Source organism: Podarcis pityusensis, assembly GCF_964106645.2.
Source record: "Podarcis pityusensis genome assembly, chromosome: 4".
NCBI lineage: Eukaryota > Metazoa > Chordata > Lepidosauria > Squamata > Lacertidae > Podarcis > Podarcis pityusensis.
Window position 1 is genome coordinate 17,090,468 of NC_138027.1, and position 24,358 is coordinate 17,114,825.

At 42.8% G+C, this 24,358-nt stretch overlaps 1 protein-coding gene across 7 annotated transcripts in view; it reads left to right on the forward strand.

Moving 5' to 3' along the window:
- PIWIL4 (piwi like RNA-mediated gene silencing 4) overlaps positions 1-24,358 on the forward strand; it is a 31,915-nt gene that overhangs the window by 6,481 nt on the left and 1,076 nt on the right. For all 7 annotated transcript variants that reach the window (XM_081001910.1, XM_081001912.1, XM_081001911.1 and 4 more), the window contains exons 3-20: positions 412-490; positions 1,959-2,084; positions 3,714-3,928; positions 5,205-5,326; positions 6,840-6,920; positions 7,288-7,485; positions 8,121-8,232; positions 8,499-8,622; positions 9,545-9,662; positions 10,874-10,985; positions 11,250-11,434; positions 14,264-14,336; positions 15,397-15,597; positions 15,898-16,001; positions 19,214-19,284; positions 21,216-21,369; positions 21,549-21,677; positions 23,766-23,913. In XM_081001910.1, the coding sequence (XP_080858036.1) occupies positions 412-490; positions 1,959-2,084; positions 3,714-3,928; positions 5,205-5,326; positions 6,840-6,920; positions 7,288-7,485; positions 8,121-8,232; positions 8,499-8,622; positions 9,545-9,662; positions 10,874-10,985; positions 11,250-11,434; positions 14,264-14,336; positions 15,397-15,597; positions 15,898-16,001; positions 19,214-19,284; positions 21,216-21,369; positions 21,549-21,677; positions 23,766-23,913 (2,352 nt within the window). The remainder of the gene's footprint in view (positions 1-411; positions 491-1,958; positions 2,085-3,713; positions 3,929-5,204; positions 5,327-6,839; positions 6,921-7,287; positions 7,486-8,120; positions 8,233-8,498; positions 8,623-9,544; positions 9,663-10,873; positions 10,986-11,249; positions 11,435-14,263; positions 14,337-15,396; positions 15,598-15,897; positions 16,002-19,213; positions 19,285-21,215; positions 21,370-21,548; positions 21,678-23,765; positions 23,914-24,358) is intronic.

The window sequence follows — 24,358 nt, forward strand, 5'->3', positions numbered from 1 at the left end:
TGTTGTAGGTCTGTTCCAGCCCACTTCTCAGGATATAGAGCCTCATAACATGAATTGTATTATACTATATATTTAAAGGGGTCTGTTCTTTACTTGTTGGTTGCATTAAACCCGGGGTAGGGAATCTGCCTCTCTAGATGCTGGGCTACAGCTCCCATCATGCCTGACCATGGACCATGCTGGCTGGGGCTGATGGGAGTTGGGGTACAGCAATATCTGGCGGGCCACAAGTAGTCCCCATTGAAGCATTCAATTGTTTTGATGAACAAACATCTCTACACTTCTATTCTACCACATGTCAATAGGGAATGGTTTGTTTTTCTTTAAAATAAATTACTTTTGTGCATAGTATTTTAAAATGATATTTACTACCTTTGTGCCACTGTCTCTTCTGCCATTTCTACTTCACAGAGTTGCTCTGGGAGTGGGGATTCTTTTGCTTTGCAGAAAGAAAATTATAATACAAGTTCTGGGAACAGCCCCCCTAAATGTAAGTGTTTGGCTTAAATCACTATTTAATAAGTGACTATTGTTAACTCATCTTTCTCTCCAGAGCATGATAAGGTGTTCAAAATGCTGGTAATTATTTGAGGGTTTTTTAATTAAATTTGTATACCACCCTCCATCTGTACATCACAGGGTAGTTCACAACATAAAACTTTTGCTTTTAAAACTTTACATGGCATATCTGAGACAGCACCCTCTTCCACACAGACCACTTCACCCTTCAGGTCATCTGAAGAGGCTTTGTTCTAAGATCAATCCTTTTCCAAAGGAAAATATTGTTGCACACACTACAATTTTGAAGCAGAGATTTAGGGGTGTAGGTACATATTCAAGATTTGGTTTTCTTGGAATGAAGTTTACTGGAGATAGTGGTGCCTTCATGATAAACCGCCCAGAGTGGCTGGGGAAGCCCAGCCAGATGGGCGGGGTATAAATAAATTATTATTATTATTATTATTATTTAGTTTTATTCACATATAGATGTAGAGGCTGAACGTAAGAGGGAAGGGGCTCTGCATTGACCCTCTAACATACCTTACTCCCCCATTAGCTTTTTAGGGGGATTCCCAGAGCTGTAACTTTAGTTTCAGAACAGAGAGCAAGTCAAGCCTTGCTCTGCCTTCCCAGCTCCCACCTTACAATCCCTAGCCTATTGTTCTCTTTTACCCAGGATGGCCTCACCTCCAACCAGGTAGGGGTGGAAAGACCTCACTTCTTCTGGAAAGATAGCTAACTAGTACTTTTATGGTAACGCACCAGGGTTTGGCCAACTCTTTAGGCATGCAAAGACATACTTAACAGACTTGGCCAGAGCCATTAATTTGACACAGAGGTTCATGAAGCCATTTTTCCCTATTACAAAATACACCTCACAGTTATAAAACCACAGGGGACCCAAATATGACATTAGACTCCCACCCCCAATCCAATAACAATATAGGTAAAGGTAAAGGGACCCCTGACCATTAGGTCCAGTCGCGGACGACTCTGGGGTTGCGGCACTCATCTCGCTTTATTGGCCGAGGGAGCTGGAGCTTCTGGGTCATGTGGCCAGCATGACTAAGCCGCTTCTGGAGAACCAGAGCAGCGCACAGAAACGCCATTTACCTTCCTGCTGGAGCGGTACCTATTTATCTACTTGCACTTTGTGCTTTCAAACTGCTAGGTTGGCAGGAGCAGGGACTGAGCAACGGGAGCTCACCCCGTCACGGGGATTCGAACCGCTGACCTTCTGATTGGCAAGCCCTAGGCTCTGTGGTTTAACCCACAGCGCCACCCACGTCCCTAATAACAATATATTAGCGTGCATAACAGAACCCCTGGATTGTGATATGCTGTTGCTGGAAAAGCTCACCATGCTTCTTCATTTTTTACATTTTGTTGATAGTTAAATGATGTTCACGGTGAGTTTTTCTCATTCTCTTTGATTTTATGTTTGCTTTGTCTTCTAGATGGCTTCTCTGTCGGAAGTTCTGGGTATAAAGTGATGGACAGAGGGGGACGGATCCGTTGCAACTTTCAAGACATGGGAGTAAATACCAGGGAGACAATAAAACATGTGAAAGATTCTAAAACAGGTATAGTAATCTTTGTCTGGAAAGGGATTTACATCTGGAAGTAGCCATCCTACTACAGCAACATGGCCTTTGCCCTGAGCTTTACTAGCACTGTAGCAGCCAAGCTGCAGCAATATTCCAATTGCCGTGTTATGGGAGAGAGTAGGGTTGCCTGTGCATAGCCTTGCCATTGGGAAGTGTGTGTGTGTTTTAAGAAAATGTTGGAGTTGTGTGCTCAGTTATAGAAAGAGAGAAGGCACAAAGCCACCAAATAACCAATCTTGCTCGCTCTTTCTTTCTCTTTTTCTCTCTTGTGAAGTCTCATGGTCCAGCCACAGGCTCTTCCTGTCTGCTTTACACTGAAAAATACGAATTGCTCTTTCCAAGCAAACTTGGTTGCACCCACACTGAAGCCACTTCATTTGTAGGGCATGACAAAGGCTGCTTGACTCTGCACACATCTTCCCCAAGGGATGCCGCTGCAGCCACCACTGCCACCAGAAAAGTGTTGGGTGCTGGCAGGCCCCTTGGGGTGGGGGGACTTTAACCACATCAGTTATGTGGACCACTGGTTGCCTATCCATGCGCTAGACCAATTTATAAAACAGCCTGAACAGAGACTTTGTACCTTGGCAAAATGATTGCTAAAATTCAGCTGAGTAAACTGAGATTAGGAATGTACAAAAAACCCATTTGTAGTAAAAATAGCAATCTTGTGGCACCGTAAATACAAAAGATGGCCCCTCTCAAAGTGGTGTGTAAACAGGGAGACAGAAGGAAATCTGCTTGATAAGTCCATTTTCAGAGGATTTCTGTGATCCCTAGTTCAGGTGTGTCTACTTTTTATATTGTGTTATTCTATCAAGATTTGGATTGTTAATTAATTTGGCACATTCATGCCTGGGGAGACGGAAGAAAGTGGAAAGGGCATCACAACACTGAAGAGAACCAGAGCCAATCTCATACAGCCTTCACAACTGAGTGCATGTCAAATACATAGCATAGGCATTGTATACACTCTTTGTCCCAGTTTGCATATAGCACTAAGCCACACCATGGCTAAGCGTAAACATGCAGACACAGTAAAAATCATGTCCATTTCACTCCCCCTACCAGCTCTGCTGCTGCTGCACTACCCACAGTAATCCATGGTGTGTCATTTGTCTCGCTCCAGACAAGCCATAAGCTGTAGCCAAGATTTGTTGTTTGTTCAGGGGAGAGAAACCAAGGTTTGCTTGTGACGCAAAGAGAAACCATGGCTTCTCTGAGTAGGGTGACAGCAGCAGGACTGGAGGGTGGGGCGGAACAAAGTTGCTATAATTTTTACTGTGTGTACCTGCATGCTTATGTATTGACTTGGTCATGTATTAGTGTTATGTGCGAACCAGGCCTGTAGTCTTAAGTTAAATTTATCTATAAAGGCAGTCACATATTTAGCTCCTGTTGTGTGGCTCTGTATGCTAAACACTGCACATTGTTATGGCAGCTGCAAGTATATCTCCATTAGTACAGTAGGAGTGATTTGTAGTTTAGGTCTTTCCTTGCCTGGAGAAAAGTTTTACCCAATCAAGGCTAGCAGCACATTGAAAAGAATCAAGAATACATATTTGTTCATGCAAAGTGAATTTTAATAAAGTTTGTCTATTTCAGGCTCAAGTGGAATTCCTGTGAAACTTGTTACCAACCTGTTTAGTTTAGGCTTGCCAAGGGAATGGCAGCTTTACCAGTATCATGTAGAATTTATGCCAGAGCTGGTGTCGAGACGTTTGCGGACTGCACTGTTGTATAGCCATCCTGAATTTCAAGGGAAAACCAAAGTATTTGATGGTGCATCTCTGTTTCTAACAGAGAAACTGGAGAATAAGGTAAGATCGTGTTCATCATTAAAATATGCAGGAGCCAACATTCTGGTATGTTTTGTTTGGGAAAGGGTTGCTTAAGAGGCGATATGTTAGCCTTCAAATATAGTAAGAATTGTCTTGATGATGATGGAACAAATTCGTTTTGTGCTGCTCCAGAGGATAGGCCCTAAAACAGTAGATTCAAATCACAAGATCTTCCTAATGGTATGGGCTTCTCTGACAATGGAACAGAGACTGCCTTAGAAGGTGGTGGACTCCCATTGCTTACAGATTTTTAAGCAATGGTTGGATGTCCAGCTATTAGGGAGGCTGTACTGCACTAACAAGGGTGTCATGGACTAGCTGAATGCCAAGACTTGGTGAGAGGCACCAGCTGGTGAACCCCCTGGAAACTTTATTAGCCCCCCCCCCCAAAGCATGAATGGCTTGCAAAAACAATAAAACTCTGGGAAAGTATTTCGTTAGTAAAATTAACTGCCTGTCCCGAGATTCATTTATTTCAAGTAATGAAATTCAATAATTTTATTTCCCTGATTGGTGCAATTACCCGATGACAAAACATAAGACGTGCCCTGTTACATCAGGCCAAAGGCCCATTTAGTCCAGCATCGTGTTTTCACATTGGCCAACCAGATGCCGCAACAGTTCATGAGCAGTCTCCCTACTTGCGTCTCTGATACTGGAGGTAGCATAGCCTTCATGCCTAGAAGCCATTGATAGCCATATCCTCTCCGAATAAGGCACCTACATTTATACCAGGCCTTGACAATCTGTAGACTTCCTGTTGTTCACTGGTTGTAGAAGCTGCCTGGTGTGTGATATCTGCTTTCCTTTCAGTTATGAAGAGAACTCAGAGGCTTTCGTATGCACATTTCAAAGAAAAGCAAGCTAGGCATGAGACTTCAGCCATTAGTTTCCTAACTCATCCCAGGGTCTACAGTATTCTCAGTACAATCCTTTTGTAGTACAGTGGTACCTCAGGTTAAGAACTTAATTCGTTCCGGAGGTCCATTCTTAACCTGAACTGTTCTTAAGCTGAAGCACTACTTTAGCTAATGGGGCCTCCCGCTGCCGCTGCACCGCCACTGCATGATTTCTGTTCTCATCCTGAAGCAAAGTTATTAACCCGAGGTACTATTTCTGGGTTAGCGGAGTCTGTAACCTGAAGCGACTGTAACCTGAAGCGTCTGTAACCCGAGGTACCACTGTATTTAGAAATGAGAAGATGTAGTCTAAAGAGAAACCGCATAACTCATATATTCCACTGACCCCTGGTTAGGTTACAGAACTGTCTTGTGTAACCCGGAGAGATGAAACTGTGAAGATGACTATTACACTAACCCACCAGCTGCTTCCCAGCAATCCTGTGTGCATTCAGTTTTTAAACATCGTCTTTAAAAAGTAAGCCTTTTGATAATTTATTGTCAAAGATCAGTTGGTCATAAAAAGATGCTCATAATATTTATATACTGCTAAAACAATAAAACAGCAAGCTATTAAAATAAAACCTTAAACATCACTGGCAGTTTATCATGTTTCTCTTTCCAGACTTCTTTGGGTGCAGTTTTATTATTGAAAAAAGTAAATGAAGCCACTTTTACTGTTAACATTTTTAACTGCAACTGAATATTTAATTTTCTAGCAAGAGGTCCATATATTCAGTGCATCCAGTGGCCTAGTTCACAAGTCACAGAAAGCCACAGCTTATGGTTAACCGTGAACGCAGGGCTCACTCCTGCTTTTCTTCTCTTTTAGCATGGGTAGAAACAGCAAATCATGATCCCCAGCTTAGTATTATACCTGGAGCAGAGATCATGGTTTGGTTGTTTCTCACTCAAACAAACAAACCGCAATTAGTAAACCAAAAACAAACCATTACTTCATCTTGTGGCGTGTTTTGGAGCTAAACAAACAACAATTCTCTCTTCAGAAATAATGCTAGGCATCATGGATTGCACCTCACAAGGGGAAGAGAAGTGAGAGCCATTTGTGTGTCCATAGTAAGCTGTTGACTGTGGTTTACCACATGGATCAGGAAACCTTTTCAGCTTGAGGGCCACATTTCCCTCTGGGCAACCTTTTGGGGGCCAAATGCCAGTGGTGAATGGAGCCGGAGGCAAACAAAAGTAGGGGGATCATGAATATGAACAGTAGATAATGGCCAAGGACATCTACTGCCTTATCTCTACAGATACAGATACCTTAAGGTATACAGTGGTACCTCGGTTCTCAAACAAAATCCCTTCCGGAAGCCCATTTGGCTTCCGAAACATTTGAAAACTGAGGTGTGGCTTCCCATTGGTTGCAAGAGCTTCTTGCACTCAACGGAAGCCGTGTCTCACGTTCAGGTTCCAAAAAAATGTTTGAAAACGGAAGCATTTACTTCTAGGTTTTCAGCGTTCGAGAACCAAAACGTATGACAACGGAAGCGTTTGGGAACTGAGGTTCCCCTGTATCTCTAAACCTACCCACTAGTTATTGTGGGCGTCAGATGTAACTTCGAACGTGGGATATTCTGAATGCTGATAAAAATTCTCATTTCCATTGCCAGTTGTTTTGAAACCAGCAGACCCCTTTCAGATTAGCCCATCCAAAATCCCCAAGACACCAGTCATGTCCAGACATTTTCCACCAATTTCTGCTAGCTGTGCTCTTCGTGGTGCTGATGCCTCAAAATCACCATTCAGGATTTATTAGATGAAAATTGCTCTTTTTATATAAGCATGTTAAAAAGTACTATATAACTCTATTTGATTGTTCTAACCATAGTTTATACACCCGAATAGTTTCTGCCAAGGTAGATTTTAGTTCACATGTTTAGTTAGATTTGAGAAGTTTGCCCTGTGTAAAATTAACAAATTAGGAAAATGATGCTTCTGCTGCATGCCACATTTAAACATATGTTACTATTTAGGGTTTTGAAAAAGTTGTCTATGCACCAGATTGGACGAAACTTCTACAGTCCTTCAGATCCAGTGGAAATTCCCCAGCACAAGTGAGTTGGTTGCCCCCATCTTGTAATTACATAATTGAATGTCTTATTGGTAGATTGATTGTATGGCAATATGTTTTATGTGCAGCCCAATCCTATCCATATTTACTCCAGATAAGTAAGTCTCATTGGATTCAGTTGGATTTGCTCCTGCGTAAGAATTGCAGCCTTAATCTTTTTGCAGCAAATGTAAACTTCAGCTGTTAAACTATGTCCAAATATAGAACTCTGCTTTTATATACCACCATGATTAAAATGTAATTCTAGTTTCATTCCTTCATATACATGCCCTGCCTTTGAACCAGAGGGTGTGCACAGTCTGGATTTATTAGATCAACCCAGATATGTCTTTGCCATCCTTTTCTTTCAGATTGACGCTTTGGCCAGGATTTGCTGTGACTATTGGACAGTTTGAGGAGAAAGTGATGCTATGTGCAGATGTGAGCCACAAAGTCCTTCGCAATGAGAATGTCTTGGAATTTATGATGAACCTCTATGGAAGTGTGGACAACTCACGTTTCGCAGAAACATGTGAAAAGGAACTGGTGGGGCTTATTGTCCTTACAAGGTAATGTTTGTTATTTGGAAGTTGCTTCTTCTTTTGGAAATTTTAAGTGGGTGCCTACATTTGAATTGGCAAAATTAGCAAAGATTCAGTTGATATACACTCAGAACTTTTAAGAGCTCCCTGTATGAATCCTATTTCCTGTAAGTTAACAGATTGTTGGGTTCTAGTCAGATAGGGTGGATTTCCCGAACCTGTGGCCCTCTGGATGTTGCTGGGTGATATTTGGATTATGTTGTCACCATTGGCTACATTGGCTAGGGCTGGTAGAAAGTTTTGTTCAAAACATCATGAGGGCACCTGGATGGGGAAGGAACAGACAAATCCTCATGCATAATCATTGCTTCCCTTCTGTGAAAAGAAAAATTGCAACTTGTCCCCAGGCCCACTGAAGGGCAACTGCAATATTGCATGAATTCACAGATTCCCATATTACACCATGTATATGAGTAGGTCAAGCTTTTCTTTTAGTGCAAGTCATCTCTGGTGTGCCTGCCATTGGTGCTGAATCTTAGTGAAGCAGTGAATTCTGCTGGATCATTTTGGGTCTATGACAGAGCAGAATAATATTTTGAAATGCACTTTATAATATTTATAATATTTTGAAATGCATTATAATGTGCACTTAATCATTTCAGATACAACAACAAGACCTATAGAATCGATGATATTGAGTGGACTGTGAAGCCAACAGATGTATTTCAGAAAAGTGACGGCACTCAGATCTCTTATGTAGATTACTACAAACAGGTAAATAAGAAGCAGGCTGATGCAGCAGGGCTAAACTCTTTTCATTGATACAAAATGGCTGTAAGTGAAGGGTGGAATTTCACTGGTGAAATATAGGAAAGAGTTGAGGCAAAATGGATATGGGATAATGTCATTAGGAATGCAAAATACTCAAATTCAGTTGGACATCCCATTTTGCCTTGTGCTGTGTATGTCTTGCCAATAAGTACCATGGGCACAGAATAAGAACAATTTGCCTACCTCTTATTTTAAATTTCCCTGAACAGCAGTATGATGCAGTCCTGACTGACCTAAATCAACCCATGCTCGTAAGCCAGCTGAAGAGTAAGGGCAGGAGCACTGTTGGACCTCGTGTGGCCCACCTTATCCCTGAACTCTGCTACTTGACAGGTAAACAGCAGGTGATCTGGCCATTAGAGCAACTTTGTGAACTTAGAGAAAACAGTCTGAACTTGTCTTCATTCAGTCCTCCAGTATTCAGGGCTTACAGATCTGGCTTATAGTCACATTGACTTTGGAGAAATTGGATGTTTTCAATTGTGGCAAGTTGAATCTGGAATACCCATTGCATGAGGATGGACTGTAATGACAGAGTACATTCTTTGCATGCAGAAAGCTCCAAGTTTAATTCCTGGCACCTGCAGCTAAAGCAGAGAAGGCCCATCAGTTGTTGTTGATCTACAGCTTCCATCATCCCTGACCATTGGCCATGCTGACTGGGGCTGGTGAGAATTGGAGTCCTCTGGAAGGCCACATCTTCCTTACTCCTGGCATAAATGTTAAAAAGCATGAAGAAGATAAAGCATGGTGGAGTGTTGTGAAAGTAGGCTGGGATGTTGAGAAGTAGCATTGTTTGCAGTATTAACAAAACACATAATTTATCTGTGTAGCCTTCTCCACTTCTTTGGCAGTCCTTTATTTGACACACACAAGTGTAGGCACCAACAGTCAACATTTGTCAGTGTATATTCTAAGTACAGAGTGAGGTGGCTTTTTTTGTTGTTGCTTACTTTAGTTTTGCATTTGAGAAGCATTAAAACATGCACTTCCTCTTTCCCACTGCACTCTGAAGTGATACCATGTGTTGACTCTGAATGCATAGAAATGCTCATAGATGTTCTATCTACACATCATTGCAAGGCAGTGCAAATATTAGTACATCATGATTGAAGGCTTGCTGGATGAAGTGAGATATGAGATACTTTTGCACTTCTTTACCTGCCTTTCAGTCATGCCACCTGCCTTGCTTTTAGTTACCAACCTTTCCCCCCATGGGCCCAAGATTGATTTCCTGGTGCAAATTGTTTGTTAGGCTTGAGCAACCGTGCGACTTCTGACTTCCGTTTGATGAAAGATTTAGCCCAAGAAACTCACTTGGCCCCAGACCGCAGGCACCAACGACTGTCTAGACTAGCCGACAACATTCAAAGGTAATTCTACTAGATCTGATGGACTGTATAAGTTTCATCCAATTTGGTGCATAGATAACTTTTTCCAAAACCTTAAACAGGTTTCGACAAGATCTGTTTCATGACTCTTGCTGCATCTGCCATGCTTAGACTTGGACACTGCTTCAAGTATAGCTGCCCAAAGTGTGATACAGGCAGTGTAATATTTGTGTGTGTGATCTCTGTGTGATGTGATCTACAGGAAAATTGACGGACTGTTTACGGACTGGATCTGGTTTGTGTTGAAGCTGGAAGCTGTTCCATATTTTTCACTCTTAAGGACAAAAAATAATGCTTTCAAGTTATAGAAAATGGACATATTCTACACTTTAATATTTATTACATTTCTCTTTTTGGATTTTGTATGCAACTTGTGTGTGTTTTTATGTATTTATTAGTTATGCTAGGCCTGAGCATATATGTTCCATAGTACTTCAGCCCTTACTGTTAAATGGCACCTTTGACCACTTATAAGGCATAAGGCAGAATATACATATATACCCCACAGTTTGCATAGACATGCATATATAGAGAGGATTGCAGCCTTAGGTGTTTGTGGTGTTTATTCTGTGCCTACAACCCCTAGATGGAGTTAAAGTACCATAGCTGGTTATTACAAAGACTAAGAGTATTTCCCCCTTTAAACATCCTGAAACATTCATGGATGGTTTCTACAAATAAGTCATTGACACTGTACACTCTTCTGTGTGGAAAAGACTTACTACAAAAAACAAAAAACCTGCATTTTTAGAATTATTCTGTATCAACTAATTTATGCTTTTTCTTTCATTCATTGCTTTCACCTTCAACTGATATTGTTAGCTGTGTTATGACAATACTGGCTTGGTTAAGCTCCAATAAGTTCATTCAGCTGTATGTTTTGATGAAGAGAATGTGGTGCTGGTGGGAGACAATGAACTTGGTCTTGGGGTGTTACTGCTGTGAATCCCTTCATCATAGGCTCAGGTTGTATATATGTAAATAAACTGTATACCCTAAAGTCACCACAGTATATGTTGTACTTTGTTCCAAAGAAACACGAACCCTAGGTCAGTGCCCGGAACCCCTGAAATCTTGTACCGCTTGGAAATTGGGGTGGCACGCAACAATGTAAATTTCTGCTTTGCCTTTATTTACACTGTAAAAACTATATACAAGCATACATAACATTGGGGATGCACATTTTATTGCAGAAACAAAGATGCGCGTTTAGAATTGGAGAGCTGGGGGCTGAAGCTTGGGTGTCAGGCTTCCTTGACTGGCCGTGTGGTCACCTCAGAAAAAATCCTCATGCAGAATGAAGTCGTAAGTATTCTAGAGACTCTGTTCCGTTTTATGTCCTGGACTTGAATGTTAGAGAGACTCAAACATGATTCCAAACGTTGCCTTTGGCTATTAGAATAGTTCCTGTGCACAGCGGCATTTGTCTATGGGTGTGAGTCCTTGGAGGGAGATTCTGAACTTCTGTACAATTTAAGGTCATTTGAAGTTCCTGTTAGTTGACAGTTTATACATAAGCTTTCTCCCTCAAATTACTGGGGTCATTTGCATCTCTTTTTCTTCTTGCAGTGCATGCCAATGAATGCCAATGACTGGTTCAGAGATATGCGTAATATGAAGATGATAGGAGTGGCACATCTGCAGAGCTGGATACTGTTGTGCAGCAGCAGAAACTCGGAGCTTGCACATAGTCTCATGAACTGTTTGAGACGAGTGGGAGGTCCCATGGGATTCCACATTGAATATCCAAAAGTGTGAGAGAGATTCAGATAACAAACCTTGTTTTCTTCTTTACCTCACTTTTTTTCATACATTGTGGGTTTGGGGTTTTTAAATGGGTGCGTGTATAAGAAATTTTTAAGTGTGCATATCTAAAAATGCAAAGTGTGTAAATGTGACAGTGATGCATTTACAAACTCATGGGGGAACGAGCGTTGACTTTTTGTTCACTATCTAAGGCAGAGGTTTTCAACCTTTTTGAGTCCACGGCTCCCTTGACCAACTACATTCTTTCTGCAGCACCCCTGTGGAACTGAAGACCCAGTTATGTCACCCCTTGCCTGCAGAGCTGGCAGCCCCTCACCCTTTTTCGAACACCCTCCCTTGTGGAGTGTTCTCCTCTCCCCTCTCCTTGCCACTCTGAGGTCCATTCCTTGGTCCCTGGGCTGCCCCACCCCAAAGACAGGTGTCTCCTCATACTGCCCCACAAGGGCCTGGGAAGAGGATGCCCCCAACGGAGACTGGCCAGAGTTGAATGTGAGGCCAGCACCTTACCTTGGGAGGCAGCAATGGCAGCAGGCCTGCATGGAGGAAAGGCTAGCCATCAGCACTGGGCCCTCAGCTCCCAGGTAGGCCTTGCAAGCAGCAAGCACAAGAAAAGCCAGCACAGTGACTGCCTGCCAGGCCTCCCACTTGTCTGTCCATTCCCAACAGCAATGGCTGGTGGACTGGCTAGCTGGACTCCCTCGCCTGCTTGCTTGCTTACTCCAAGGCCGCCTCAACTCCTGGCAACCAGCACCCCAGCCAGCCCCAGAGGCACCATTTGCCTGGGGAGCTTGTAGCCAGGGTTGCTGCAACAAACAGCTTTTGGGAGGCAGAATTATGAGAGGGCATCAGAAGAGGGAAGGAAGAAAAATCACTGATCTTAGGAACTCTTTGAGGCAGGCCCCCAAGTTTGCTGCTGCATAAGGTATGTGCAACAAACAGCAGTGTGCTTCTCTTTTGTCCTGTGTATATCAAGCACACTAAGGATGGATAGCGGGCAACCTTTGAGTATGTGGTGGCAGTTTGAAATTGCCATGTATGGTGGTTCCTTACTATTTTTTTTATTTCATAAAATGTAGACACTGTTTAATTGGTTTCTTTTTTTAATAAACACCTCAAAGCAGTGTACAAAAAGATAGAACAACAAAAACAAGTAGCAGTTCAGTCATGTGCTACTGCCAGCACATGCAGGATTGAGCTTATCGCACCGGGTAGCACAGAACCACATTATTTGTGGTAGATGGAAAGCTTCATTTTCTGCAAGGCTGGCTGGATGCCAGCTAGTAGTCAGCATGAGTATAGAACTTGGTGGGAGACATTGAAAACCACTGGCTTTTGTATAACCTTCCTCCTTGCTAATTTTTTATGTTCTTCAATATTTGTGTGCTAATTTAATCAACCTTGATTGCCCATATCTCAGATATCTCTAACTCTGGCCATGGTTTGATGGTCCATGTTAAATAGTGGAATTTCAGGCAAATGAGGACTTTCAAGTCATAAAAACTAAATCCCCACTGCACTACTTTTCTGCCTGTGCATATTACATCAATGCAGGCCATGAGTAGTAGCTGATTCACGCAATTTATAACTGGTGAAGTCAACCCAAGTTGATTTTCCAGTAGAAATTCACACACAGATGGGTTTTGCAAATATTAACTTTTTGAAGCATTCCACATTTACATACCCACTTCATGTTGACTTTGCTATAGAGAAAAATCCAAGGATTGTATAGTTTTCATTTGATGTGATGGTTTATCTTTAATCAGCATATCCTACATTCCTTTGTTGGTAGGGACTCATATGTTCTTTGGTCCAGATAAAACCTGCTGTCCGTGAACAGATTTTGCATGGTTTGCTCTGAAACTTTAAAGACAGGCATTCACACAGGGCTTGTATTGATCTTTGCAACTCCATAACTTAATATGCTTTGTCTCTCCCAGCCTCTCCTTTTTATTGAGTGGCTCCAGTCCTAGAATATGTCAGAATCCTGGCAGGGTAATCTAGCCAACACGAGCTGGCAACAGTACCAAAGCTCCACCAGCTGCGAGGGGTCGGTCTGTAATTATGCTCTGGCAATATCTCTATAGTTAGGCTTTCTCCTGCTCTTGGCAGACTTCATTGGGGGCAAGAGGGTTGGCACAGAAATCCCTTGCATTGGCTTCATGTCTGATTTTCTTACTGAAGTGGGAAAGTAATGACTGACCATGAATGAAGTGGTTTTAGACTGAAATATGCATGCTTATAACAGTATAATTGAAAGCATGGTGTCTCTGAAATAAGTTCCACTGAATTCAGCGAGGCTTCCTCTTGTAATTGTGTTGGGGGCAATAGTCTTAAGGAGGATTCCTCCCTTACCATATTTTGTTTGCAAACATCACAGAGTAGTGGAGAGAAGTATTTGCTGAATCAACCCTATACTGGACGTCAGAAAAGGGGTAGGGATGGAACGGGGTGTTTTCAGGCTTTTTCATTGGGTATTCCAATTATACACGATTTCATGTAAGTATGCGTAAATGGGGAGTTGCCTGTATTACTGTCCTGCGGGGGTGTATGTGTATGTATCACAACTTCATGATGTTTTACTTGGGCCCATATATAAAACGTAATTCTATTTTCATGGATCATCCTTCCTCTTCCCACCACTGTAATTTTGTGCATTATTAATCTCTCCTGAACTGCTGATGAATTCTGTCCTGGGTTTGATATCATTTTCCCAAGAAGCCGGTGGAATGCTGTGTTCTGAGAGATGTCCTTTAGACTGCCAATTACAGTGTTAGCATTTCTAATATTCCCCATTGCTTTCTGATCTTTGTCTGCAGCATACCAGTGCAGGAGAACCCCTCAGCATTTATTCGAGCTCTGCAACAGTATGTGAATCCTGAGTTACAGCTGGTGCGTATGCATATTTGAGTTGCTTTTCAAATATGTTTGAAGAGAGGCGTGTATGTTGCCTGCTGATGTTCAAGGTGGCTGGAAGGAAGCTATTGGAAATTGGTCCTTCTAGAGAAGGCAGCGCAGTAGGCTGCTTTGTATGATGATGATTTTTGTATGGTACAATTTCTTTTCCTGTTAACCTTGACTGCATATGTGTGATACATTACTTCTCCCAGATAATCTTGAAATCCATAATTTATCCCTCACAGAGCTACAATTCCCAACACCCTTAACAAACTACAGCTCTAAGGATCTGGGGGTGGAGGAAGTCTTGTGCTTTAACTTTATGGTGTGTTTGCAGACTTTGTCAGCATTTGTCCTGGTATCCTGGTAATGAGTAAGCTTCCTCCTCACCCTCTGCCCCAGTTCTTAACCACAACTTTGCAAATTATACCAAAGTTATCAAGGACTATAGTTTGCAATCCACTGCATTTGTAATCCACAAAATTGCAGTGGGGAAATCTAATTTTCAGGATTCTTGCCACTCCATACTGCATCAAATTTAAGGGGTTACTATTAGTGCAACTTTACTATTATTATTTAGCTCTTAACTATGCCTTCAGGTTCAGTAAAGTGGGGGAGTGGGGTGTTTAGTTTGTAATTTTTCTATTTTCAAAATGTAACTCAAAAGTTTTTTGATTTTTTTGCAGGTATAAAATTAAATTAAACAATTAGAAATTTTGGGTGGCTCTTGCAGCTAACCACTCTGCTTTTGGCAGCTTTTCCTGATTTGGAAACTCATTTTCAATTAATCTTACATTTGTACTACATGTTACATGTAAGAAAATCCTGACAACCTACTTCTGGTGGCTTAAAGGCATCCTTGGGGTGGTGCAATTGGCAGCTGGAAAGCAGGGAGTCACGCCTTTCTTTCACCAACCTTTTCTGCTTCGATTGCCACTTTCTCTCCTCCTTCAGGAGAGTTCCAGCTGTGTAATGCTGAATCAAGGATTGAGCAAGCCTGGCTTGTGAGCAAACCTCAGGGACTGAATCTGCTTGTCTGTTGTGCCACTTTTAGGTGCTGTGTGTGTTGCCTTCCAACAAGAAGGACTGTTATGATGCTGTGAAAAAGTTCTTAAGTCTTGAGCGGCCCATCCCTAGCCAGTGTGTGCTTGCTCGCACCCTGAGCAAGCAAGGGATGATGATGAGCGTAGCCACAAAAATTGCAATGCAGATCACCTGTAAGCTTGGAGGGTCACCCTGGGCAGTTGAGATACCAGTAAGTAGTTTTGTTTACATCCACCCCCACACTGCCACTTCCAAACAAAGCAGGCCTTTATCATGCTGGTGTACTACCTCCTCCAGAATCAAAGGTTGTATGCCGCTGAGTACCAGTTGTGTGGGGATCACAAGTGAGGAAAATGTTGTTGCACTCAAGTCCTGCTTGCAGTCCTTCCGTGCTGGCATCTGGTTGGCCACGATGAGAACAGGATACAGGAGTAAATGGGCCTTTAGTCTGATCCGGCATGGTGGTTCTAATGTATGCAGCCTCTTATTCTATCTGCTGTTTACTCAACAGCTGAAGTCCGTCATGGTGGTCGGCATTGATATCAACAAAGATGCTTTGACCAAAGGAAGCTCAGTTATTGGATTTGTGACCAGCTCTAATTTACAACTGACTAGGTAAGATTCTTGATTCACTAGCTCGACACTTCTCAGGAGACTGTCACTGCAGTGGAAGCTCAGTAACTATGTAATGTGAAGGTGCAGTTCCCATGTCCTTGTCAGCTGTTCTGTTGATGCACTGTGTGGGCATGAATGCTGATCTTTCGGATATTTCAGTATTTCCCATGGGAAATGGGAACAAAGCATGGGCATAAACAAGATGAGCTTGAGCTCTTGGTACAGCAAACTAAATATGACATAATAGGCATCACTGAAACCTGGTGGGATAAGTCCCACGATTGGAATGTAATAATGGGGGGATACAATCTATTTCAGAGAAACAGACCAGACAAAAAAGGAGGAGGAGTGGCGTTATATGTCAGGGATATGTATACCTGTGAAGAGATCCAAGATTTAGAACCTCAAAGCCAAATTGAGAGCATTTGGGTCAAAATTAAGGGAGAGAAGAATAACAGTGACCTCATTGTGGGAGTTTACTATAGATCCCCAAGCCAAACGGAGGACATAGATGATGCCTTCCTGGAACAGATGGCCAAGCATGCAAAAGGAAGGGAGATAGTAGTAATGGGGGACTTCAATTACCCGGATATTTGTTGGATGTCAAATTCAGCCAAGAGCATAAGGTCAAACAGATTCCTCACTGGCCTTGCAGACAACTTCATTGTCCAGAAAGTGGGAGAAGCAACAAGAGGAACAGCCATTTTAGATCTGGTCCTAACCAATGTTGATGACCTGGTTAGTGGGGTAGAAGTGGAAGTGATCATGCTCTTCTGAAGTTTACTATACAGAGGAAAGGAGCAGCCAAGCATACTAGGACTCAATTTCTTGACTTTAAGAAAGCTGACTTCATAAAACTTAGGGAAGTGCTGGGTGAGATCCCATGGACAGTAATACTAAAAGGAAAGGGAGTTCATGATGGCTGGGAGTTTGTTAAGAGGGAGATAGTAAAAGCACAACGTCAGGCAATACCAATGAGACGGAAACATGGAAGGTGCCTAAAGAAGCCAGGGTGGCTATCTAAAGAACTTTTAACTGAGTTAAGATTAAAAAAGGATGTGTACAAAAAATGGAAAAGGGGGGAAACCACCAAAGAGGAATTCAAACAAATAGCCAGCACGTGTAGACACAAAGTCAGAAAAGCTAAAGCACAGAATGAACTCAGGCTTGCTAGAGAGGTTAAAAGCAACAAAAAAGGCTTTTATGGGTATGTTCGTAGCAAAAGGAAGAACAAAGAAACAGTGGGGTCACTCAGAGGAGAAGATGGTGAAATGCAAACAGGGGACACAGAAAGGGCTGGACTCCTCAATGCCTTCTTTGCCTCAGTCTTCTCCGATAAAGAAAACAATGCCCGACCTGAAGAATTTGGAGCAAATGATTCAGCAACGGAAACACAGCCCAGAATAACTAAGGAGATAGTACAAGAATACTTGGCTAGTTTAGATGTATTCAAGTCTCCAGGGCCAGATGAACTGCATCCAAGAGTATTAAAAGAACTGGCAGATGTGATCTCAGAACCACTGGCAGTCATCTTTGAGAATTCCTGGAGAACAGGCGAAGTCCCGGCAGACTGGAGGAGGGCAAATGTTGTCCCTATTTTCAAAAAGGGGAAAAGAGAGGACCCAAATAATTACTGCCCAGTCAGTCTGACATCAATACCAGGGAAGATTCTGGAGCAGATCATTAAGCAAACAGTCTGTGAGCACCTAGAAAGGAATGCTGTGATCACCAATAGTCAGCATGGATTTCTGAAAAATAAGTCATGTCAGACTAACCTGATCTCGTTTTTTGACAGAATTACAAGCCTGGTAGATGAAGGGAACGCAGTGGATGTAGCCTACCTTGATTTCAGCAAGGCATTTGACAAGGTGCCCCATGATATTCTTGTAAAGAAGCTGGTAAAATGCGGTCTTGACTATGCTACCACTCAGTGGATTTGTAACTGGCTGACTGACCGAACCCAAAGGGTGCTCATCAATGGTTCCTCTTCATCCTGGAGAAGAGTGACTAGTGGGGTGCCACAGGGTTCTGTCTTGGGCCCGGTCTTATTCAACATCTTTATCAACGACTTGGATGATGGACTCAAGGGCATCCTGATCAAATTTGCAGATGACACCAAACTGGGAGGGGTGGCTAACACCCCAGAGGACAGGATCACACTTCAAAACGACCTTGACAGATTAGAGAACGGGGCCAAAACAAACAAGATGAATTTTAACAGGAAGAAATGTAAAGTATTGCACTTGGGCAAAAAAAATGAGAGGCACAAATACAAGATGGGTGACACCTGGCTTGAGAGCAGTACCTGTGAAAAGGATCTAGGAGTCTTGGTTGACCACAAACTTGACATGAGCCAACAGTGTGACGCGGCAGCTAAAAAAGCCAATGCAATTCTGGGCTGCATCAATAGGAGTATAGTATCTAGATCAAGGGAAGTAATAGTGCCACTGTATTCTGCTCTGGTCAGACCTCACCTGGAGTACTGTGTCCAGTTCTGGGCACCACAGTTCAAGAAGGACACTGACAAACTGGAACGTGTCCAGAGGAGGGCAACCAAAATGGTCAAAGGCCTGGAAACAATGCCTTATGAGGAACGGCTAAGGGAGCTGGGCATGTTTAGCCTGGAGAAGAGGAGGTTAAGGGGTGATATGATAGCCATGTTCAAATATATAAAAGGATGTCACATAGAGGAGGGAGAAAGGTTGTTTTCTGCTGCTCCAGAGAAGCGGACACGGAGCAATGGATCCAAACTACAAGAAAGAAGATTCCACCTAAACATTAGGAAGAACTTCCTGACAGTAAGAGCTGTTTGACAGTGGAATTTGCTGCCAAGGAGTGTGGTGGAGTCTCCTTCTTTGGAGGTCTTTAAGCAGAGGCTTGACAACCATATGTCAGGAGTGCTCTGATGGTGTTTCCTGCTTGGCAGGGGGTTGGACTCGATGGCCCTTGTGGTCTCTTCCAACTCTATGATTCTATGATTTGTATCACAAGTATCTGGAGCTACATCTCTCAAATCAATTTCCTGTAAGACAAGTAAACATGATAGGGTTCAGCAGCTGGTGCCCCCCCCCCACCTATTTGTGGTTTCTCTTGGTGATGTAGGAGTGTACAGAACCTCCGTGAAGGCAATAGAGGACTCCAAATAGACTTAGAGTTTAATAAGCCTGTACTGCTATAACCTCAAAACAAATTTTATTTCCTTTTATGTCCAGGTGGTATTCTCGTTGCATGCTGCAAAATTCAGGATCAAACATTGCAGATTGTTTAAAGGTCTGCATGAAAGGTAGGGGTGTTGCTGTATAAATTAGTGAAATATACTTAATGGTTGAACATTTATTTCTTGAGGTGGGGGAGTAGATGATCCTTCATGTATCTGGGTCCCAAGCTAAAAGTAAACAGCAGCAACACCTTGAACTGGGTTCAGAAACTGACTGGAAGGCACTGTACTTGTACATCAAGCCCATACAATTTGTGTGGTCTGCCAAATTATGCACAGTCCTTGGGCTGTACATGAAGGCCTGTAACAGTAGGCTGAACCCTGCTCCAGCACCAACCCTGCAAGGTTGCCTAATAGCTCCAGGGAGTCCTGTCCTATTCTTCTGTCTCTCTGCTGCCACGACCCTCTTAGGAGTCACCTATGGCAAGGGGCACAGGATTCCCACTGCCTAACAGTGGTCTTCTCAGGAGTAGGGAAATAGCCAGCTGGATTCTAAGTCTCCTGCTTGGCAACTTCAGCCTGGCTGTCCTCCTGTTTCAGCAGTTTATTCAAATTGAGGGAATGAAAGAGCAAGTATGCCGATCAAAATAGAACATCATACCAGGATATTGGTCTCACTGTTTCTATGGTAGGCCAATCACTACAAAACTTATTCTCAGTGGTCATCTTTGGTGTTGATTGTATCAGGCATCAGTTGCAGGGACAAAAACTGCATCACAACACTAATATTTTAAAGAGTGCCTGACTCAAGTGGGTCTTGACTGACAGGTGGCTCTATCCAGCCAACCATAAGTCATGCCACATCACAAGAGATTAGGGCCCTTTGCTATGTGGCCTACCAGATACTTTATTAGGCAGCAAAAATAGGGTTTGGAGGTTCTGCTAGGTTGCTGTGACTATTTGGGGAAGGACTATGGATGACTCCTAGTAAACAGAACATACTTCACATGCAAAGGTCATAGGTTCAGTTGCCAGCATCTTCAGGCAGGGCTGGGAGAGATCCCCCATCTTTAAAGCCTGGAAAGTCGCTGCCAATCAGCACATACAATATTGAGCTGGATATAAAATGATCTAACTGTATAAGGCAGCTTCCTATGGTATACTGTGTTTATCATGGTAGCTTACAAGACTTTCCTGCATTTTATTTATTTTGTTCCCACTGTTGCATACTGTCAAATAGGATTTTTAAATACTACATCAGTCTGCAAAATGTGTTTACCAGAGGAGATAATGGGATTATTGTACATATCAGGAATGGTGGAATATGTGACCCTCGAAATAATGCTGAACTCCATCTCCCATCTGCCTTGGTCATGATGAATAGTTAGGGATGATCGGCTAAGGATGATGGAGAGTCACAAGTATCATTTGTATACACCAGGGGTCAGCAACCTTTTTCAGCCGTGGGCCGGTCCACTGTCCCTCAGACCATGTGGTGGGCCGGACTATATTTTGAAAAAAAATGAACGAATTCCTGTGCCCCACAAATAACCCAGAGGTGCATTTTAAATAAAAGCACACATTCTACTCATGTAAAAACACACTGATTCCCGGACCGTCTGCAGGCCGGATTTAGAAGGCAATTGGGCTGCATCCGGCCCCCAGGCCTTAGGTTGCCTACCCCTGGTATACACCATGCAATAGGCAGGTATCTGTTGCAGCCTTTCCTGAGCAGGTGCTCACCAGAAGCTTTGGACTACAACTTCTATCAGCCCCAGGCAGCACAGCTGATGGAAGTTGTAGTCCATAACATTGGGAGGGTATCGGACTGGAGAAGGCTGATCTGTTGCCCATCTCTAGTGCCATTCATTCTTGAGCAAGTAACACCAGCCTTTTAAAACAACAACTAAAAGCCTTTGTGCCTAAAGATAAAAGTTCATTCATTTTTGTTTCATCTGTAGTGTCAATGTGAAGGGAAGCTTACATATGATCAGCTTGTTCCCACATGGGATCAGTTATGTGACTCCATTCTTTATTTCCTCCTTGTGGTTCTGTAGATGCTTTAAGTAATTGGCAGACATGTAATGGGCAGCTGCCTGCACGCATAATAGTGTACCGTGACGGCGTTGGAGATGGGCAGCTGAAGATGGTGGTAGACTTTGAAGTCCCACAGATACTAAGTGCCCTCGATGAGTCCAGTGGTGGCTGCAGGTAAACTGATCCTGTCCTGCCTTTTGTCTTTACCAGGCAGGTAGTTTGAAACAATCATGGTTGCTGGAAGCAAGACTTGTTCTTTATCAGCATCTCTCATTTAGCAGTGGTGGCAAAGAACGCATGGTTAGCCCTGCATCACTGATTCACCTTCTAAAATGTCTTTCTTTTTACATCAGAAGAGCCAAACTATCGCTGATTGTGGTCAGGAAGAAATGCCTTCAGCGTTTCTTCATCGAGACCAACAGAAGCCTGCAAAACCCTCCTGTTGGGACAATTATTGACACAGAGGCTACTCGACCTGAATGGCAAGTATAGATATTGGCACAACTACGAAAGCGAGGTGATTGGCTAAGTAAGATGAGCTTATTAAGCAGTTTCTATCAGCTCCAAACCAGGAAGGCTCCCTCTCTTGAATATTTCTGCCCTATTTCTTTGCTTGGTTGTTCAAAGTAATAGCTATTCCAGAATGTTCTAACAGACTGGACAATTGGATAACCAGATGCTGCGTTAAATGGGAATTCTTTTTACATGATGTTACGAAGGTTCATGTTCAATGAATCTGAAGGGCTCCAAGCAGCAGGATCTGTCACAGGTCCCCTCAGCCAGCAATGTGGGCAGAGGGTAGGGTGAGTAAACAGTCACCCTCTGAGTCTTGTGCCTCAGTGCCTTCTGGAAGCAAGCCAAGTCAGTTAGTTGCCCAATTTCTTCTTTAAAATTTCACCTCCTAACTACAGGCGGTGACCATTTCGTGCAGGAATTCTGTTTCTGGCCCCCATGCACCTCTCTGGAGTGTGTATAAGCCTGCCCCGTTCCACTCCGTTCTGCCCTCCCCCCATTCTGCCTTGTTCCGGGTCCAAAAGGACCCGTGCATTTGCATGTCCATTGGATGTGCCTAAAATGGTCACCACCCGTAGTCTTGGTTTAATAAAGAAGAGCACAGGTCTCCATATCAGTGATGCCCCAAAACAGTATCTTTTCTGGTCCCCAATCTTTTTGGCTTTCACCACAAGATCATACCTTTATATTCTGCATTAATGCAGTATCACATTCTGGACCAGGGGTAGACAATGTAGTGCTCTTCAGATGGACAAATCACACCAGCCATCACCTTTAGTCACGCTGATAGGAGTTAAAGTCCCGCAGTATCTGGAAGGTACCACATTGGCTACCCCTGACCCAGACCCATACTTGCAGTCACTAGTAGATATTGAAACTCCCAAATCATGTGCTGTGCAAAGTATTTTATATTTTATGGTTATAGCAAGATAGCTTATAATTGAGAGCCAATATGATACTACAGTGGTTAGAGTGATGGACTTTGACTGGGGAGACCTGGACTCAAATCTCAATTCTCTGGGTCTCCTTAGGCCAGTCACTCAAAACTCAGCCTAACCTAACTCTCAGGATTGTTGCAGAGATATTGGTGAGATGGTTGTGGTAACCAGTAGCCATTTACAACTGCATGTGTGGAACAAATAAAATGTTAGCAGACCTAATTTAGACAGGAAACTTAATGGTACTCCCTATGGTCGTCCCATTGATTAGTTATGGGCACAGGCTGCCACCTCGCTTGAAGACTAACTCTGGTGAAAGGTTTAGCTCTGCACCCACCCTCTTGCATGTGCAGAACTGCCTCTCCATTAAAACAAATGCACAGGAGCTTGGCAGTACTCAGGGCAGAACATGGAAAGCTTCACATTAAGGTAGGTGTGGGAAGCCTGCAGGAACCTCCACATGTTCTTGGACTTCAGCTCGCATCAGCTCTGGTCAGCGTGATCAGTGGTCAGGGATGATGGAAACTGTAACCCAGCAGCATCCCGAGGGCCACAGGTTCCTCATTCCTGGATTAGGGAAAGAAACACCAAATTGCTGCTATTATTATTATTATTATTATTATTATTATTATTATTAATTTGGATGGTCAAAACTGATAGCCAGTGCAGTATAACAGTTTTGGTTTTAAACTGAAGAGACCTCATCTGAATCCCCACTAAGCTGTGACATTCACTGGGTGGCCAGTCACTTTCTCTCTGCCTAACCTTCTTCACAGGATTGCTCTAACGATTAAATACTTTATAGTGGTAGGGCCAGGATGACCATGTATGGATGCATAAAGTTGGCAGTCAGATGCCCTTGAAAAATAAGATTTCTGCTGCTTTATATGCGTCCAAAAAACATAAGCAAGCTCACTAATTTAGTATATGGTGATTATTATTAATTGCATTTATATTCCACCCTTCCCAAAGGAGCCGTGGGTAGCAACTAGTATTCATATTAATCATATTAATAATTGCTTTTATCAATATAGTTTTTATTATCATAATAGTAGTAGTAGTAGTTAGAACATATTACATAGACTGCTTCCTTCTGCTAATTCTAATATTGCCCAACAGGTACGACTTCTTCTTAATTAGCCAACTTGCCCGCCAGGGCACTGTCAATCCCACATACTACAATGTGGTTTATGATGAGAATGGATTCAAGCCAGACCATATGCAGCGTTTTACATATAAGATGTGTCACCTGTACTACAACTGGCCTGTAAGTAACACAGTTGCATCCAGATAGTTAATGGCCTTCCTTTTCCTCCCACACGAAGTTAGGAAAGGATTGGCCTCCTTTTCAAGTAGTGCCAGTGCCCTCTTCCTCTTACATAGGATCAGCCCTGTCCAACTTGCAGCTATCGATGTAAAAAATGCAGTCTACCTGTTTTTGTTACCCCCGGAATTGAGAGAACAAGCAAATTATCAGGCACCTGGCAGTTGCATACGCAACTGGTCAGCTGAGTCACAAATTGTTCAGCATTGTGCTCTGTACATTGGTGCAAACTTCCTTTTGTCCAGTGTACTGGGTAGTTGTTACAAAATACCAGCTTTCAGCTGGTGAGTGAGGAAGATCCGCAAGTGAGCTATTGTTTTCTTCTTATTTTTAAGAGAAGCAATAGACAGAACTATGCAGATAAGAGAAAAACACTTGCAAAGTTTAT